Below are 18,346 nucleotides of genomic sequence, written 5' to 3'. Positions count from 1 at the left end.
AACCGAGTTTTTAGTGTAATAGATATTCTTCGCACAACAACAAATCTATCATAAAGTTCTCTAGTAAATAAAAATTAACTTTTTTTTGATATTCCCAATTGCAAATTATTTTCAAAATTAAATCAATGGCTATATTAATTACAACAGCTAATACAAAACATTAAATATAATATAACACCATTTGAAGGCTAAATTAACTATTCATCAATCTAGTGAACTTATTTTATGAATAAGCTATAGCTAGTTAGACGACGTTTTTTTTTTTATTATTCAACGAAAGACGGACGTGATCAAGATTTGAAGAAGCGAAAAATCTAGTCAAGTGTTTCCCATCGATGTTTTAAAACAGGAAAGTAGAAAATATGGTGTCAACGTATTACTTTGTTTTGTTTATCTTTTTCATTAAAGGGAGTGTCAGCTCATACTTATCTTGTTCTCGAGAAAATCTGACAATCGAGGAAGCAGGAAAGGACAGAAGGCTAACTGCTACACCCTACTTAACCGTAACTGTAGCAAATGAAAATAAATGTTTGGGTGTATGCATATATGATGACTATTGTTTGTCATACAACGTAGATATGGCTGGAGTAAGTATCAAGTGTGAATTGTTTTCAAGATTAGACGGACAACAGATGCTGGAGTCACAAATTAGCTTCAAATACTTCAAAGTACATTCTGATCATCGCTGCATACCTGTGGAGAATTCTTCTCCCAAGATTTGTGATTGTCGATCAGTTCCTCATGCAAAAAAGGATTGTTTAGAATGGCGAGAAAATGGTGCATTGGAAGATGGCTTGTACAAGATTAAAGTGAATGACCAAATTTTTGAAGTGTTTTGTGACATGAAGACAGACGGAGGAGGGTGGACAATGATACAAAATCGATTTAGATCGAACAATACGATCAGATTTAACAGAACATGGGACGAGTACAAGCACGGATTTGGTGATTTGACGACCGAATTTTGGCTTGGAAATGATTATATACATAACTTATCAACCCAGGGAGAGATTACTCTAAGAATCCATTCTACTGCTGAAAACAACATGAAAAAGGTTTCGATTCTAACACATTTCAGAGTTTCTGGAGAACATAAATTTTATCAAGTGACTTACCAAAGCATGTCGGGACCATCCTTAAATGGAGTTGACACAGAATTCAATCAAAGTGACTTCTCTACTTTTGACCTAGACAGGGATAGTAAATTAAACATTAATTGTGCGGAACGATTTAATACCGGTTTTTGGTTAGACGGGTGCCCTATGGCTAATCTAAATGGACCATATGCTGCAGGTTTCGGATTTATATGGAAAAATTGGAACGCACCCGAAGATTTACAAATCTATCAATTAAAATCTTCATCAATGATGATTCGTAGAAAAGTAAATTGATGGTTGCTTCATTAATTTTGGTTTTAAGATGTTTTAAGAAAGAGAGAAAAGGGATTAACACAGACTTTTGGTTTAGCTCGTTGATAAAAGGAAAAAATTGCATCGCATATTTTTAGCTACATGATATCCTTTGATCTGAATGCTATTATTGTTGTAACATCCGTGAACCCTTCTTTTTAGTATTATCGAATGTCATGAAACCTAACAGTGAACACATTAATTTTGTTGCAACGATCCAACTCGTTAAGCTACTTTATGATACTTATTGCTTAAATAGTAAAAAAGAATTTTTAAGCCAGTGTATATTTTTGTTTTTGTTTTTAAAGCTGTGTTGTATTTGCGCTGGATTTTAAATAATATTATAAAAAACTAATTGAAATATGAAAGGCTTTTATCTCTTTGTTACAATTTTAATAGTCCGCCCGCCTCTCCGCCCCTCGAAAACACGCTATCAGAAGGAATCCTCTTTTTCGATTGTAGAGATCATATTAGTCCTGAAATCTATTCAAGAAAATTAGTTTCATTAAGGATATCATTCGTGTCGTGTTGAAAACAGCTGCTTTTTTGCTATGTGCCTACTCCGTGAGGATGATGAATTAAATTTCTGGCATTTTTTCTTGTACGGTGACATAATACAACCCTAGCATGCTTTCTTTTTTTTGTATTCTATTTGTTTCAAAAGCAGAGCCTAGGTTTATTTTACATTTAGTGTTGTACACCGTTGTTATAGGTTAAAATTGAACAAATTAAAATGCTCATGTTTTTATTAACCTGAAGGTATCTAGCTCACATGTTTTTACAGCCGCATTTATTCTGGTTGACAGTACATTTTCTATTTACGAGACCGTGTCCTTTATGTACCACGAATTCTTGTTTCTTTTTTATACCAATATGCATTCTCGTCCTCAGAGCTCTTTGAGATTAAAACCTCGAAAGTAGCTCTGGACCTGTCTGATCTGACAGTACAGTGGAAGATCCTGAAAAGAAATTTAATTTGATGATACTAAGACCAAAGCACTTATTTTATCAAGTTACATGTTAATCTGAAACTTAGTTACGTATCAGTCTCTGTTTTGTCGCTTAGGTGCTAGTTTTAGCTATAGCTATATAGCTAGCTATAAGTGAAAGTCTCACTATGCGTACAAATTTAGCACATTAGTTAGCTAACTATTTATCCAGTATATTGCCGTTTTCAATCATGAGCTTATATTTTTAATCATAAGTTTAAGCAGAGTGGCTTCTACTACTGCAAAACTCCGAAAAAGATGCCATCTATCTATCTCTAGCTATTATATAGACATAGCTAGTTATTTCTGTGAAAACTGTTGTGTTAAACCAGCCTAGAGCTTGATTATATAAGATGGGTTGACCCATTTGTGATTAAGTTAACCAGCTGGCATAAAATAGACCACTATTGAAAATTTCGTTGACATTATATAAAGCAGGTCAACTCTCCTAAAGCCAGCTGGCTCGTTTTCCAACCCAGGATGAGTTGAATCGGTGAGTTGACTCGATTCATATAATATCACTTGGCAAGCCAGTGTCAGGTTGAAAAGCAAAAACATATGCATATTGCAAGCTAAAACAAAAAGAAATAACCATGTTATGTTTTAAATTTCTTATCAGTTTTATTTTGTCAAAAAATAAGAGTATTTTCTGTATTGAGGGAATTTAGTTGAAGCAAAGACAAGAACGGGAAACCTTAGATTTGAATTAGCAAACCATTGGTAGTTAAACCAAATAATCATTGACAATTTTACGTTTATTTTGCTGGTTTTGTTTACACCTTTGATTTGAAAATGGATCCAACCTGCATCGTATAATCGGGTTTGTGATACAGAATAGACTTGTTAGCCTGACTGAATTTGACATTTCACAGAAAAGTTAGATTCAATAACTGATGTGACAAATTTTTGCTTTTTCTTGGAATAAGAGGCATGAATTTTGTTTTTAAACACTTTTGTAATCAGGATGCCATAAAAAAAATTTTCCAATAAGCAGGGGGTTTATTAAACGGGTGGGTCAGAATTTGTACCGAGAGAAGAGATACATGTGTGATACAATATGTGATAAAAAGTAAGTACAAATGTAGTGCGTAACAATCAATAAACGTAGTGCTAGCTTGCGTCAATGGTAAGTAAATACCAGCAAAAACATAGAATGTATGAACGTTTAAAACAAAAAAGAATTTTCAAAAAAGAATTTTGACTATCAGGAGCTAATTCATTAGACGAAATTAATAAGCGGGGGGTCTTAATAAGGTGTGGATGGGTGGGAAAAAACCTGAAAATTAATAAGCGTCCCCCCCTTGTATTAAGCACCCGAAAGTACAGTTTTGTAAGACAGGAAAATAAAGAAAATATTGAAGACATAAACTGTTATATATTTTTAACGAATCCATCAATAAAATTCTTTAATCAGACTCAAACTATATTTAAGGAAAAATGGCTATATCTTAAAATCATAATCCAAAAATATTAACGGTCTTGCTACAATTTAAGTGTTTGCTCAGATTTTCTAATTTCGTCATTTTTTAACTTTTTTATAAAGTTTTGTTCTCTTCAATTTAAAATTTATATAATTATTTAATATATAATTGTTGCACGTGACTTAAATCCGGCTTTTTGAAAAAAATATAATATATGCTTTATATTTTGCTGAACATTTTTTACTAATTTTTTTTTCAAACGAATTACTTTACTGCCACACTTCTTGGTTCTTACATAAAATATATAACTTTTGCAAGAATGCTTCAAAATTTCCAAAATAATAAGACTCTCAGTATTTGAAACTTGCAAAAGCTTATTCTCTTAAAGTTGGTACAATAAAATAAATCACAGCATTGGAGGATAACCTATCGTTGAACGTCAGAAGGAACACCAATTTATATTTTTTATGGGAGAAGAACTCTAAGAAGATGACTTGCTATCTTGATAAATATTATGTTTTTATTTTTTTAGCAGGCAAAGTAAAGCAATTCAATTGGCTAATAAATCTTTTTAGAAGAACTGATTGGTTAAAAAACTATTTGCCTACCGAAAAAAATGTAAACAAAGTTTATAGCAAGTCATTGCCTACAACATGAATGAATATTTGCATAGCATGCAGTAGCTTTTAGCCAGCTAGTAGCAAAGTAATGTTAGCTAGCTAGGAACCACTTCCCTTCAGCCTGGCTAGTGTGGGCCACATGTATACAGATATATACAGATAGCCCTTAACATCTGCTTTAAATTCAGTCACGACACATTTAAATGCTAAATACAATCCATAGATTGTATTTAGCAATACATAGTACACAATAAAACAATACATAGACCTCTAATAATAAGCCAATCAGAGTCCAACACGTGACCAGACGGGTCCAGAGCTACTTTCAAGTTTATCTCAAAGAGCTCTGGGGTCGAGAATGACCAATAAATATGTGATAAATAATACATCACTTCTTGTTATCCATCTTCGTTTATTATTAATTTTCAGAAACTGCGTGTTGAATTGGATAAGAGTGAAACTATAGAGTAAAATTAGCATTCAAGTTTTCTTTCGCATGATACATTATTCATTCTAAAATTTGAAATATATTTCTAAGTGCGCACGCGCCAACAAAAAAACTCGTAAGTGCGATGCGCCATAGTTTAAGTAATTAGCGATATCTAAGTCTGTGTAAAATATTTGGCTGAGCTATGCGTGCAAGAAATGAATATGAACTCTCTTTAAATTTGATACAGCAAGAAAAACATATTAAACAGAACTGGTAGAAGATTGGGCACAATTCATCCACATTTTTGTCTTACCTATGATCTTATAGATTTTTTTTCCATATTTTAAGCTTCACAATAGAGGCAACAGATAAACAAATTTTTGAAAAAAATGAATGACAAAATATTTTTAACCACATAAAAGATAAGATTTTAGAAAAACTAGTCGGTGCCGTGAAAAAATCCACGATTCCGCCCGTCCTTTTCTAACGCATTACGTGCGTCTCGCTTCTCGCGGTACTATTTTGAGTAACACATAGATAGGCGTATACGGGTATTGTAATATAGAAGTTATTGCAAGGATAATATTTGATAAATGTTCTGATGTAACTAAAACATGAAACTATGTGCGTGGAATAAATAAAGAAAGACCGCATATTGATAATATTCGTCTGTTGTTCTTAATAAAAAAAATACTTAGTGCAGGATATTTTTATAACACTAGCCTCGATCAGTCAGGCTAATCCGCACGCTTTGCTGCATCAACTTTTAGAAAACCATTAAATACATTTTTTTTAGGGAAATCATGTAAATATTTTGTCTCCACAAACAATCGATGTCAAGGTTGTTGTGTAAATGATCACTTTTTAACACAAAGCAACTTCTTTCTTAGACCTTAGCTTACGAAAGTACAGAAGGCTCTCGTGACAAGGTTGTTGCGTAAGTGATCACTTCCTTAACACAAAGCAACTTCTTTCTTAGACCTTAGCTTACAAAAGTAGCTATTTACCAAATCTGTGTTGAAAATTATTGTAAACTTCAACCCTGATTCCGGAGCTATTTGGTTCCCTTTCTTTGTGCCGATATTGTGAGTGAAAAAGTCCTGGAACCGAGGTTCTTAAAACCCAAGAATCCTAATAGGTCTGTGTCTGTAGACCTGGTATCTACGTTTATATTAATTGTTAAGTGTAAGGCTAATAGATCATTCGAAGTCCCCTAATTTGAAGCCTAACAATTTCTGATGGCCCATATCTGACGTTTCCTCTCCGTGAGAATGATCCGTTGTTGCTAATAACTCACAGATGTAATAAGTTACAACTTAGTACCCAGGATCGTGTGAAGTCGGGACTCTATTGTATTTTATGATACCAATGATGTGGTTACAGAACTGCGTCATAAATTATACAGAAAGGAATTTTCCGACAATCAAGAGACTACAAAACGCATATTTTGCTGCGATACTACCCAAAATGGGACCCATCTATTGTATATATATGATATGTCTGCAAACGTAGGAATAGAATGGAGCGAAAGTAATAAAATATTTAGTTTCTAAAAATAATAATGAAATTCGAAACACAAGCATGCAACATTTAACAATTCATAATCGTTTTTAAATTTCCATTCAATAAGTGCATATTCTGTGGTTATATTCTTCTCTTCATATGCAACACAACTCTTTTAGACTTCTTTGCCAGAATGTATTAATAGTTGACACGTCTACGTAAGCATGTCTTCTTTGCACGTCATCCGAATGTAGTGAAGTTAAAAAATATCGTACAAACAAGTCAAAACATTCTGATCGCCGATGCATGCCAGACGTATGAAAAGAAGAAACATGATGTCGATGTTTTTCTTCATATCATTTGTTTTTTTTATTAAGGTGTGTGTGAGCACCCGTTTATCCTGCTTGAGAGATGATATAGTGATTCGTGAACGAGCAAGAAACAAGAGCTTAAATGATATACCGTATTTAACAAAAACTGTGGAAAATGAAAATGACTGCTTTGGTGTATGTTTGTATAATGACTATTGTTTGTCATACAACGTCAATATGACTAGTCAAAATGTCAAGTGTGAATTATTTTCGAAAATAGTTGGTGTATCAAAGTTAACTCCAAGAAAAGGTTTCAAATACTTTGTAGTACGTTCCTACCATCGTTGCATACCAGTTAAGAATTCTTCTCCCAAGATTTGTGATTGTCGATCAACGGCTGATATACATGCTAAAAGAGATTGTTTGGAATGGCGGGACGAAGGTGCAAAGGAAGATGGTTTGTACAAAATTAAAGTGGGTGGTCAAACTGTGGAAGTGTTTTGTGACATGACGACAGACGGAGGAGGGTGGATAGTGATTCTAAAGCGTAAAAGATCGAGTAACGATGTGGATTTTAACAGAACATGGGACGAGTACAATACAAGATTTGGTAATTTGGCGTCCGAATTTTGGCTTGGAAATGATTATATACATAGCTTGACAATGAAGGGAAACATTAATCTAAGAATCCATTCTACTGCTGGAAACAACATGGAAAAGATTTCGATTTTTAAAAAATTTAAAGTTGTTGCTGGGTCTTATAAAGTCACTTACGAAAACAGTACTCAGCCTGAAGAATGGAATGAACCAATTCATAATATCACAAAAGCAACAACGATGATGATACGAAGAAATTCGAATTGAAGGATTCATGTTTGAAAGTAAACTCATTTATCAACACAGAAAAAGTGGATTGTACAGTATGGATGAGACATAACAACATTTGATAACAATATTTAACAACTTCTTTGTAAAATTATTCTCCAAATGGATGTTGATGTGGCAGTTAACTTTTTCAAATTAGAATTGGTGGAATCTTTGTACATAATTTATCAAATTATTAGATTTGAAACTTTATTCTTTCTTTTTTTTTAGTTTTCCTTAATCGATGCAAAAGAAGTTTATATGTTCTCATTCTGTATGTACAATATTTTAGTGTGACTCGAGCCTTACTGTATTTATTAATTATTTAGTGTAAATCGGCTCTTACTGTATATATCAGCAAATATAAAAACCATGTGATTAAAGATGGTTTTTATATTTTCATATTTTAACTAGTCATGTCTCAATTAGCTCTCGAACCGTTTTTCTCGAAAGGTTTTTCTTTCTATACCTAGTTATGTATTAGATATTTATATAACATGTATGTGAAACAAATATAAATATTGATAGTGTCGCAATTTTTATTGTTATTTAAGTTAAAGCGAAAAATTGTATATATTAGAGCAAACTGGGCAATAATCTTAAAGCTTATCCCGCGTGAAAATTAATTTCATATGAAAAAGTTTGAAAAATTGTCTAGAAATTTAGGTATTTAGTTTAAAAAATCTTGAAGATTATAGACTTTAAAGTTCCACTAATTATGCATGACATCATGATCTCTGAGTGGCGTATTGTATATGACAGTTTTTGCAAAGCATGGGTTTAAAAATTGTTTTTATGGCCAATGAAATTGAAATTTACATAAATTTTAATATCTATTCACTATAATTATGCTCAGTAAACGCAATTGCATGTTTTAAAGCGTAATGCTGCATAATTAACGAAACTTTGAAAAAGTAGATCTTGAAAACTAATAAAGAATTTTCTAAAAGAAAAAAGAAGAAAAATATATCTCGAGATTTTTCAAAGGTCTTTCATATGAACCCAACTTGTATTTTTCGTGGGAGGTAAGCTTTAATTGAAAATCGTCGATCATATGATTGTAACGTTATTTAAATGATTTTTTTTGTATGGAATAAAATGCACCTATGTAAATGTTTTGATTAGTGCTATTTTTTTAGTCGTAATACCATATTTTAAACAGAATCTATGGAAATCTAGACAATGGCTGAAAACCCTATATGTAACATTTGCGCTGTTCAGATTATAAAGACGCGAAAAGGATCCAGGGAATGGAGATGGACGAAATTGAATTTTTATTATTTGAATTATATGTTAAAAGTACGCATTAACTCTCGCTATTACAAAAGTTTATATCAGAAATCAAACACAACATAAAGACAACCCAAAGCTGAAACTGTAGAGTCCTCAATCTTTCTCAGTTGATGCAAGACTGTGGTCGTTAAGTCCGAGAACTGTAGAGTATTCGAAACGTGCAGCCAGTAACAGAGGGGTGGCTAAGTGTGATTCCCAGGATCTGGCCAGAGTCAAAAATAAACTTTAAGGGTATTATGGGGCCAGGAGCCTTACAAGCTCTGGATTCAGCCTATTGATTTCACTGGTTATTAAACGAGCACAACGACTACCAAAGAGTAGTAAATAATGAAAAAAAATTAAAATTAAAGATAATTAACTAATTAAATTGACTAATTAAATTTGAAAACTAATGAATGACAAAATCGCAAAAGTTTTTCTTCAAATTTTTAATTTTTGTTAATGTAAAAGTAATCCACATGAAAAAAGTTTCTGATGCTTTTTATGAAGAAATCTTCCATATTAGCCATATGGGGTAACTTGATGAACAATGCATTTTCCTGCAGGTGTTCTTAAATATGTGTAGTATAATCTTAAAAAAATGTGATGTAATTTTCCTCTTTAACTTTTCACTTTTAACCCAGCTAAAAAGCTCAGCCTTGTCGTTTCATGCTTATTCTAGCTAGCTATAGCGAAAAAGTTTAATATTCAAACTTGACCTATTTTACTGAGTATTAAGTAAAAAAATGCTAGTTTAATCCTAAATGTAACTATAGTAGCTAAACTACCTGTAAGAACAACATCAAACAACATCGAGGCTGTTCTCTTTTGTAAACAAACCCATTGGTATTTTTGTAATAAGTACCAAATTTTATGTGTTGATTTCTTGCGCTTATGAGTGTAACCAAAGTACCCTGTACGTAAGTCCTAAAAATTTATGTCATTGGCTCACTCTTTACGAATGACACCACGTAACAAAGGAAAAAGCATGCTTTGCTATTTCCCGTAACCTATACCGAGATTTGGTTGTGATATATATCAGAATTAATTGTCTTTAAAAGGTTAAAAACTTTAACTGTGTCTGCTAGTGTGTCGTGTTTGTGCTTTCTCCGCCTTGTTTTGTGAGAATCTAAAGTGCAATAAATCCGGTGTAAAGAAAGGTAGTTAATTTGGAATTCATAATGTGGTGTTTCAAGACTGAACTCGTAAAATTAGCATAAAAACTAATTGTATATTAGCCATGCTTTTTCAAGTTTCAGAATTTGGGCATTTTAAAAAAAGGCCAATAAATTTTTTTCAAACAAATTGCAACGTACGACCAAAATGTTACAAATAGGTAAGCTATTTTTTGGCAAAACAATTTTTTTAACTTTATTGTATATACATGTATATATGCAGACAAGTTTTTGGTGTGAGTAATGGTAAATTGATATTTCTGTAACAAAAATGGCTATGTTTCACTATGCGCATAATTTTTTAATGAAATTCAATTTGTTCACAACACCAGCATGCGTGTGTTTACATACGATGTTTAAAATAGATTTTTTTATATTTTTACAGACGTACATATTTATCATCTGATACATTTGTTGACAATAAACGTTTGGGTAGTCATGTCACTCTCAAAGCAGAAAAAATCGTCATTCTAGATTACACAACAAAGCATCCTAAGATGGGTTCTCGACAGTGAGCTGATCACTTGTCAGTTGGGAAAGCAACCGTTTCGAATATTTTGAACAACGGTACAAACTTGCGAAAGGACTGTGAGTTTTTCAAAGGTACTTATAAAACGCGTCGTCATGAAAAGTACAACATCATCAATGGAGTTTTGTACAAGTAGTGAAAGTTGTGTATCCAGAGAGACCCTTTCTTCAAGAAGAACCTATGGAGATTAAGGGAAGGCGGGACGAAGGACAGTTTGCTGGCTTCACAGCTCGAAAATTGTAGCCCCGGAAACCATTCTATAATGTTTTAACAAATGTGGATTTAACGTTGTGAATGAAAAAAATTGCTACGAGTTTGAAGAACTTTTTGTGCATTTTTCCGCCAAAACTACAATTATTAAATACATAGACTTTGACATAGAGACATTAACGTCAGAGTCGACCATTGAAATTAAAACGTAGATTGGAGACAAGATTCTTGTGAGAAAAACATTACACAACGCATAGCTAATGACGCTAATAATAACTTAATCGTATGAATATCTGAATTACATCTATAAGTGTTTTTTCTGGTTATAGTGGGCACTTTTTTCAGGCACTGTTGGTGTCCGCTATAGTCTGGCTTCGGGACGATGTTCGGTCAATTCAAAGTTTAATTTTAATGTTGATATTCACCAAAAAAGGATCTTTAATGTGTTAGAAATAGTAAAAGGGTAGATGGTCAAACCAAGACACGGACCGCAACCGTGCGTGCGAACACCAAACCAACAAAATGACATCTCACAAAGATTTTCGTCCAAATACTGACAAAATTTCTGGCGAGTGTCAAATGAACCACTGAAAAGGCTACAATATGTCTTTTATTTCATCAACCGATCTAAATCGTTATCGGGGTCGTTGCTGCTGTTGCGGAGGGGCGTGGTCGCAGGAACTTTTAGACAATAGCGATGTAAAGTCATTTTTAATATTTACTTCTTGGCTGTTCTAATTTTTGTTCTTGATTTATTTACTTTCTCTATATCCTATTTTAAGGATGTTGGTTTTATGTTTTCTAAAATTATGTCTTCTAAATTAATAATATGTAATATATTATTAGTTTATAGATTCAGAGGAGCTATATCTCTCTGGATTTCTTCTTCACTACTTATCTTTGTATTGCTACTCAAATGTCGCGCTGTTTAGATTTGAATTCGAAGAATTCAATGGATTTAAGGTCCGACTGAAATGAAATAACTTTATATGAAATGTTGGATTAAAACATGGACAAACGTGTCCATCATAAAATTGTGTTGAATGGGACAGAAAATATTGGATGAAAAATTTGATAGGAGAAAATTTTCATCCGACACAAGTTAGATTCATCCAACACATTTTTCCTTTTTTTTTGATTTTTGCTTTTTGTCCAAATGTATCCAACATTTTACTAAACAACGAAATCTTGCTATCTTGGATAAGACGATAGACACATATGCCTGTAACTGGTTTATACATTAGTTCACAAGAAAACCGTTGGATTGTTACAACCGCCAACTTCTTAAAACTATTTAAAAAAAATTGAATATAAACAAGGATTGCCAACGATTTTTCACATTTCAAGTTGCTTGTTTTTCGGCTAATATCAAGATCTAAAGTTACTTAATCGTTGCGAAATTTACTTTTGTTAATTTATCAGTGTTTTTATAAGAAAATGGAAATTACAAAAAAAGTCACTGTTTGAAAGCTAAGAAACATTGGATTAATTAAAAATAATATCAATTATGTGTCTATTTTTACACTCTTCATTTCTGTCTTTATCTCTATTTTCATCTTCATCTTCTTCTCATCTTCATCTCTATTGTGCAGAAATAAAGTTGCTTGATAATCGAGTTCAGTTGCTTACAAAAGAGTGCTTGTACATAAGTACACTATGCTGGTTAATAAAAAATGTAATTTTTATAGAGACCTGATAGGTTGTTAATTTTGTGGGACAGAATTTTTTTTCACAAAACAATATTTGAAATTGAGGTATGCCAACACTTAACCTTAGGAATAATGGCCTAAGTACGACAGACAGCCACTGATTAAGTTCTATCCGATCTTTACCAATCTTTACTAACATTCAAATTTAACGAATGCAGTGCATTTAGATATTTGATGCATGACAGAGTAATGTTTTCTAATAAAATTTAAAAGTAATATTTCTTAAAACTTTTCCTATGCCTCGTTCATTGCGGAACTGTCTGATCAGCATACTATATACGTAAAATAACACTGAAAACAACGTTGGATACTGCTGTATGTTTTTACATGGTTAATAAATAATTACTTGTTCGCTAATTTTAATGCGTTACGTTTTAAATGATTGATGATAGAACCCTGCAACGTGTCAAATTGTCATTCAACAAGTGCAAGTTGCTTCATTGCACAATTTCCGTTCGTCAGTTTTTAAAACACCTAAATCTGGCTGTGATTGGGTAATTCTCTAGTACACAAACTTAAAAACACACTAGAAAAGCAAATCTTGTTCCTCTAGATCTTGTTTTTGTTCCGAATGATCAGTACTATATTTTTTGCCTATTGTGAATAAAGGAGAAAAGGTAGAACTCTGTCAAGCCTGTGCCTAGAATATCTGGTATATTTTTCGTTATGGTGATAACGTACTGTGGATAAAAAAAAAAGTGTTGCTATAAATATTGTTTTAGTTAATAATTAAAGAAAAGGGCAAGTTAAAAATAATCAAAGTGTATTTAAATAACATTAGGTAACTTTAAGTAATAAATTGCAAATAAATAGCACATTCGTTGCCAGTCCACTATTTATATCTTCATTATAAATTGCTATATAGCTTAAATACCACGCTGGAGACTAGGTTGATGGAATACATACTTACATATTTATACCACAATACCACTAGTGATCCAAATGGGTTTGGACACAAGTAAATAAAACTATCGATAACTGAAATTGTCAGTGGAAAGAATAGTCGATAGGCTTTTTTTATTATTTGTATTTTTCATTAAATCAAGTTTCAGCACTCCTTTATCATGTTTGCGAGATGATATAAAGATTCGTGAAGTAGCAAAAAATAAGAGATTGAATGCTGCGCCGTATTTAACAAAAACTGTGAAAAATGAAAATGACTGCTTTGGTGTGTGTTTGTATAATGACTATTGTCTGTCATACAACGTCAATATGACTGGTAAAAATATTGAGTGTGAATTATTTTCGAAACTGGATGGAAAAGAAGTGCTAATTCCACAAGTTGGCTTCAAATACTTCAAAGTGTATTCCCGTCATCGTTGCATACCTGTCAAAAATTCTGTTCCTCAGATTTGTGATTGTCGATCAGTTCCTGATGCTAAAAGAGATTGTCTGGAATGGCGAGAAAAAGGTGCAAAGGAGGATGGTTTGTACAATGTTAAAGTGGGTGATCAAACTGTGGAAGTGTTTTGTGACATGACGAGAGAAGGAGGAGAGTGGACAGTGATTCAATAGCGATCAATTGATGCTGTAAATTTTTATAAAAAATGGAACAGATACAAGAAATTTGCTGCATAAACTCACAGCCATGGGAGAGATTACACTTTGAATTTATTCCAACGCTGAGAATAACATGATAAAATTGAAGAATGGAAAGATTTTCTGTCAAGTTAGCCACAGGACAGTATCAGAACAACCTTAAAAGATAAAAGGAACTTGTCTCTTTAATCAAAGTTACTCTTTGGGCACAGAGACACGAAACAGGGATTTGGCTCCAAAGCTGTGCCTTTGCAAATTTAAATGGTCCTTTGGCAACGTTTTTCGAACGTATTGGAATTTTCGTTGTCATATGAGGAAAAAAAATATCCTCTGGTCTTTGTGTTAATATTTTATAAAAAGAAACGATGATATAAATGTGCTTAATATTTTAAAGAATACAGTTTTAATAAGATTTATGTTCGCCTTATAGAAATTCGTTGTTAAAATAATTTCCAATCAAGTTATTGCTTAGCCTTTCGTGTTTCCTGCTTCATATTGTACTTACAGCTACTTCTCTTGGACGATATCTCAAGAACTGCAATAGGGCTCATAATAAAAAAATTGTTTAATAACACAAAATGGGGAGGTATAATACGAACAAGAGTATTTTAAAAATCTCTTTGGACCAATTTAGTTTTATTTGAAAAGGGTTCTCTCCAAAGCAGACTCAAAATACGATGGGCATGATCAGTAAGCTGATGACAGTCCGCGTAAACTGACAATTTAATAATGTTTTTATTAAAGTTTATTTATCCCTTTTCATATCAATCTTCTTGGAATTAGCAATACTAGTAATATTCGTAAGAGAAAGTAGATAGGACTAGCTGTTTGTAGCATTTTTATTTTATTACAAAGGACTAGCACTAATCTGCCTTTAAAAGTATTATAAACTAGTCGTTAGCAAGTTGTGGTTCTCGCACTTTCGCCCGTCGTACATATTCCGGTTTTCGGGTTATTGCTCGTCGTACATATCCCGGGCATAGCTTTTTCGTGTATCCTTTACACAATGTAACGATTTTGCAAGCATTTTAAATGCAATACGACTATTACCATAGAGAATCCTTTATTTATCAAGCTTAACGTTCTTTGAAAATACATAGAGCTAAGAATTTCTATCATTTCTACTCTATTCTAATTTTCTTCTTGTTTTTTTCCCTTTGTTTCTTAAAAATGCTTATAAATCGCATGCAAGATCGGAAATATACAGTCTAAAGAAATACTACACGAAAAACACAACAAAGTGTAACTAATAACAATATTAAGGAGTTAAAGCAAGTATTTATGGATTGATAATGGGTTACAAGTTTTTATTCAACAGGTACACGGTGTTGTAGTTACATCCACACCTAAAATCAAACACAAACTTTGAAAACTGAGCTGTCAAAATGTATCTATATTTGACATGTTTACACAAAGAGAAAAGCTGATGTATGAACACGTGATCAAAATGTGATAGGTTAAGGAAATATCGTGCAATTCAAAATATTCGTTGTTTTAAATTGCGCGGACGAGGAAAGATAATCATGTCGATGTTTTTCTGCATATCATTTACCTTTCTTATTAAGGCAAGTCTTGGCAATTATTTATCTTGCTCGCGAGATGATATAGAGATTCATGAAGTAGCAAGAAATAAGAGACTGAATGCTGCGCCGTATTTAACAAAAACTGTGAGAAATGAAAATGAATGTTTAGTTGTATGTTTGTATAATGACTATTGTTTGTCATACAACGTCAATATGACTAGTCAAAATGTCAAGTGTGAATTATTTTCGAAACTGGATGGAGAAGAAGTGTTAATTCAACAAGTTGGCTTTAAATACTTCAAAGTGCAAACCAACCATCGTTGCATACCTGTCGACAACTCATCTCTTCAGATTTGTGATTGTCGATCAGTAACTTATTCTAAAAGAGATTGTCTGGAATGGCGAGAAAAAGGTGCAAAGGAGGATGGTTTGTACAATATTAAAGTGGGTGATCAAACTGTGGAAGTGTTTTGTGACATGACGACAGACGGAGGAGGGTGGACAGTGATTCAAAAGCGACAGAGATCAACTAACCCTGTAAATTTCAACACGACATGGGACAAATACAAGAAGGGCTTTGGAGATTTAAAGACAGAATTTTGGCTTGGAAATGATTATATTCATAAATTGTCAGCCATGGCAGAAACAACCCTTCGAATCCATTCTACCGCTAAAGACAACATGAAGAAGATTTCGATTCTAAAATACTTCAAGGTCGCCAACGAAGGTGTTCACTATCAAGTAAGTTACAGGTTCGGTACCGGGCCGTCCTTATTCGATGCAAGATATACGAGATTCAATCAGAGCAAATTCAGCACGATAGATAGCGACAACGATATTTGGCAACACGTTAACTGTGCGGTGAGATTGAGCGCTGGTTTTTGGTTTGACGCATGCTCTGTGGCGAACCTTAATGGTCCATTTATTCCACATGACCAAAGATTTGGATTTATGTGGCGAGGATGGAATGCACCAGATGATACAAAGACTTATCAGTTAGAAACAACTATGATGATGTTACGGAGGGGTGTGAATTGATGGATTTTGCAATTTGGCTGTCTTTCTGCAATCCCTGCAAAAATATGTGACAGTAAACTCGAAAGTCATCTTCTTTACAGTCTCAGAACAGACCTTCTTTCTCCTCCCTAACTTTCAATGGTTGATATAGGAGTCAACAGCCCACAAACCATTGAAGATTAGGGCAGAGGGGTTGTATAACCCAATTTTGAGCTTTACTGCAAAAATATTTTGGCAGAGATTGTTGCGCGGAACTGAAAGTCAGTTTTTATGAGACAAGACAGATTACGACAGGGAAGGGACAAAGAGCCAGCATTCATTAAGTGATAATGGCAATACTTGTATAATAATATTAGGTCATAATTTCGCAAAGTAAATTCTACTAAAGTTTTTTCTGTATATTTTTTTCCTTTAATGTTTTTTATATTTTATTCTTTTTCATATTTTTCCTTAGACAGTGTATATTTAAAGGATGTCGTGTGTTGTTTATGTGAAGTTTTTACTGGTTTTTTCTTCTTTCTTATGTAATTTACATTTAGATTGAGTCTAATCTTGGTTAGATTAGACTCAATCTAAATGATGGAAGAATGTATTTTCTGCGGGTTTTTGATGAATATGGAGCACCTTGCATTGTTTTCTAAGTACCAGTTTTTTTGCCATTGCTGGTGTTAATAATGTATATTTTGTTTATCAAATATTTTTCTCTGAATGCATGTTTTTATAAACACAATATTCATAAATATATTCAAGATCAAATAAGTGAATGATTCTACCATTAAAGGGAATACGAAACGATTCAATAAGCTCAATCCCCGCAATTTCCAAGTATGGCGTGTAATAAACGAATCATTTAAACGGTCAAGGTGCAAGAAATTATACACACGTTAAAACCCAATAGACGTCTAGACGGCAACCTAGTTATGAATAATTTTTTTTAAAGTCGACGAAAAGTGACCAAATTTTTGCTAAGTGAGGAATATTTTTTAACAACCAACTTTTTTTCGACTTTTGCTACCTGTTTTTCGCCAAACCTCATCTGCGCAAATTTTAAACCATAACGGTAATAAAGAAAACACGAAATTGTCTATATCTGTCTTTTCGCTAAATAACGTTTTAAGTGAGTGCAGCAGCAGAGGGAAAAGACAGCTAAGTAAAAAAGAAAGAAGAAGAAGTTGAAGACCGAAGGAGAGAAAATGTTTAAATGAAAAAAATAATAGAAAATTATCGTTAAAATTGACTTCTGTTGGAGTTTTTATTGCAAGAAAAGAAAAAACTTTAAAAATTCAAACTTTTGTGGTTATTTTTTATTGGGATATTAGTCGGGAAAAACTGATTGATTTCGAAAATTTAGTCAGCTAAAAGTGACTAAATTAAGTCAAGTGACTTTTTTGGCAACTTTCTTTGCCTTTTTCTTTTACTGATCAGCTAAAAATGAAACAAGAATACATAGTTATTCAAATACAAAATTTAAATTTTTTTTTCACAGTTGAATTGTTTAAGTACTTTTATTAGACACGCGACTGAGAGAAAATTTGGATTTGGATGAACTCTTTTTAATTTTTCTTGACCCGAGACGAAAACTGAAAATGTCATAAAGAGGATTAATTACTACCATACCCGCGTTCAGAGGTCCCTCTAAATACGCTCACATAGTGAACATTTTCTATTTCGATGATACATATCTGGGATCAGCATTTTTAGCAAAGGAGTAAAGAGCCAGCGAGACAAAACGCTCTTTTGGTTCGTTCATCCAAACAAAAGAAGTGAAAATGTAAAATATCAACTAACCAGATACGTGGCAAAGAAGATAGAAAAGAGAAAAAGG

The 18,346-nt window shown here is 32.9% G+C and overlaps 3 protein-coding genes across 3 annotated transcripts; all 3 read left to right on the top strand.

Moving 5' to 3' along the window:
- Positions 1–224: 224 nt before the first annotated feature.
- On the top strand, positions 225–1,831 carry LOC130626821 (fibrinogen-like protein 1). Its single transcript, XM_057441344.1, has one exon. The coding sequence runs from the start codon at positions 363–365 to the stop codon at positions 1,389–1,391; it is 1,029 nt and encodes a 342-aa protein (XP_057297327.1). The 5' UTR covers positions 225–362; the 3' UTR covers positions 1,392–1,831.
- Positions 1,832–6,672: 4,841 nt separating this feature from the next.
- LOC130626805 (uncharacterized) lies at positions 6,673–8,614 on the top strand. The gene has a single exon (XM_057441343.1). The coding sequence runs from the start codon at positions 6,675–6,677 to the stop codon at positions 7,545–7,547; it is 873 nt and encodes a 290-aa protein (XP_057297326.1). The 5' UTR covers positions 6,673–6,674; the 3' UTR covers positions 7,548–8,614.
- A 6,878-nt stretch (positions 8,615–15,492) lies between these two features.
- On the top strand, positions 15,493–17,216 carry LOC130626787 (fibroleukin-like). The gene has a single exon (XM_057441342.1). The coding sequence runs from the start codon at positions 15,505–15,507 to the stop codon at positions 16,540–16,542; it is 1,038 nt and encodes a 345-aa protein (XP_057297325.1). The 5' UTR covers positions 15,493–15,504; the 3' UTR covers positions 16,543–17,216.
- The last annotated feature ends 1,130 nt before the right edge of the window (positions 17,217–18,346 follow it).

The sequence above is a fragment of the Hydractinia symbiolongicarpus genome, chromosome 2, assembly GCF_029227915.1.
Source record: "Hydractinia symbiolongicarpus strain clone_291-10 chromosome 2, HSymV2.1, whole genome shotgun sequence".
NCBI lineage: Eukaryota > Metazoa > Cnidaria > Hydrozoa > Anthoathecata > Hydractiniidae > Hydractinia > Hydractinia symbiolongicarpus.
This window is presented reverse-complemented; position numbering and strand designations above follow the sequence as displayed.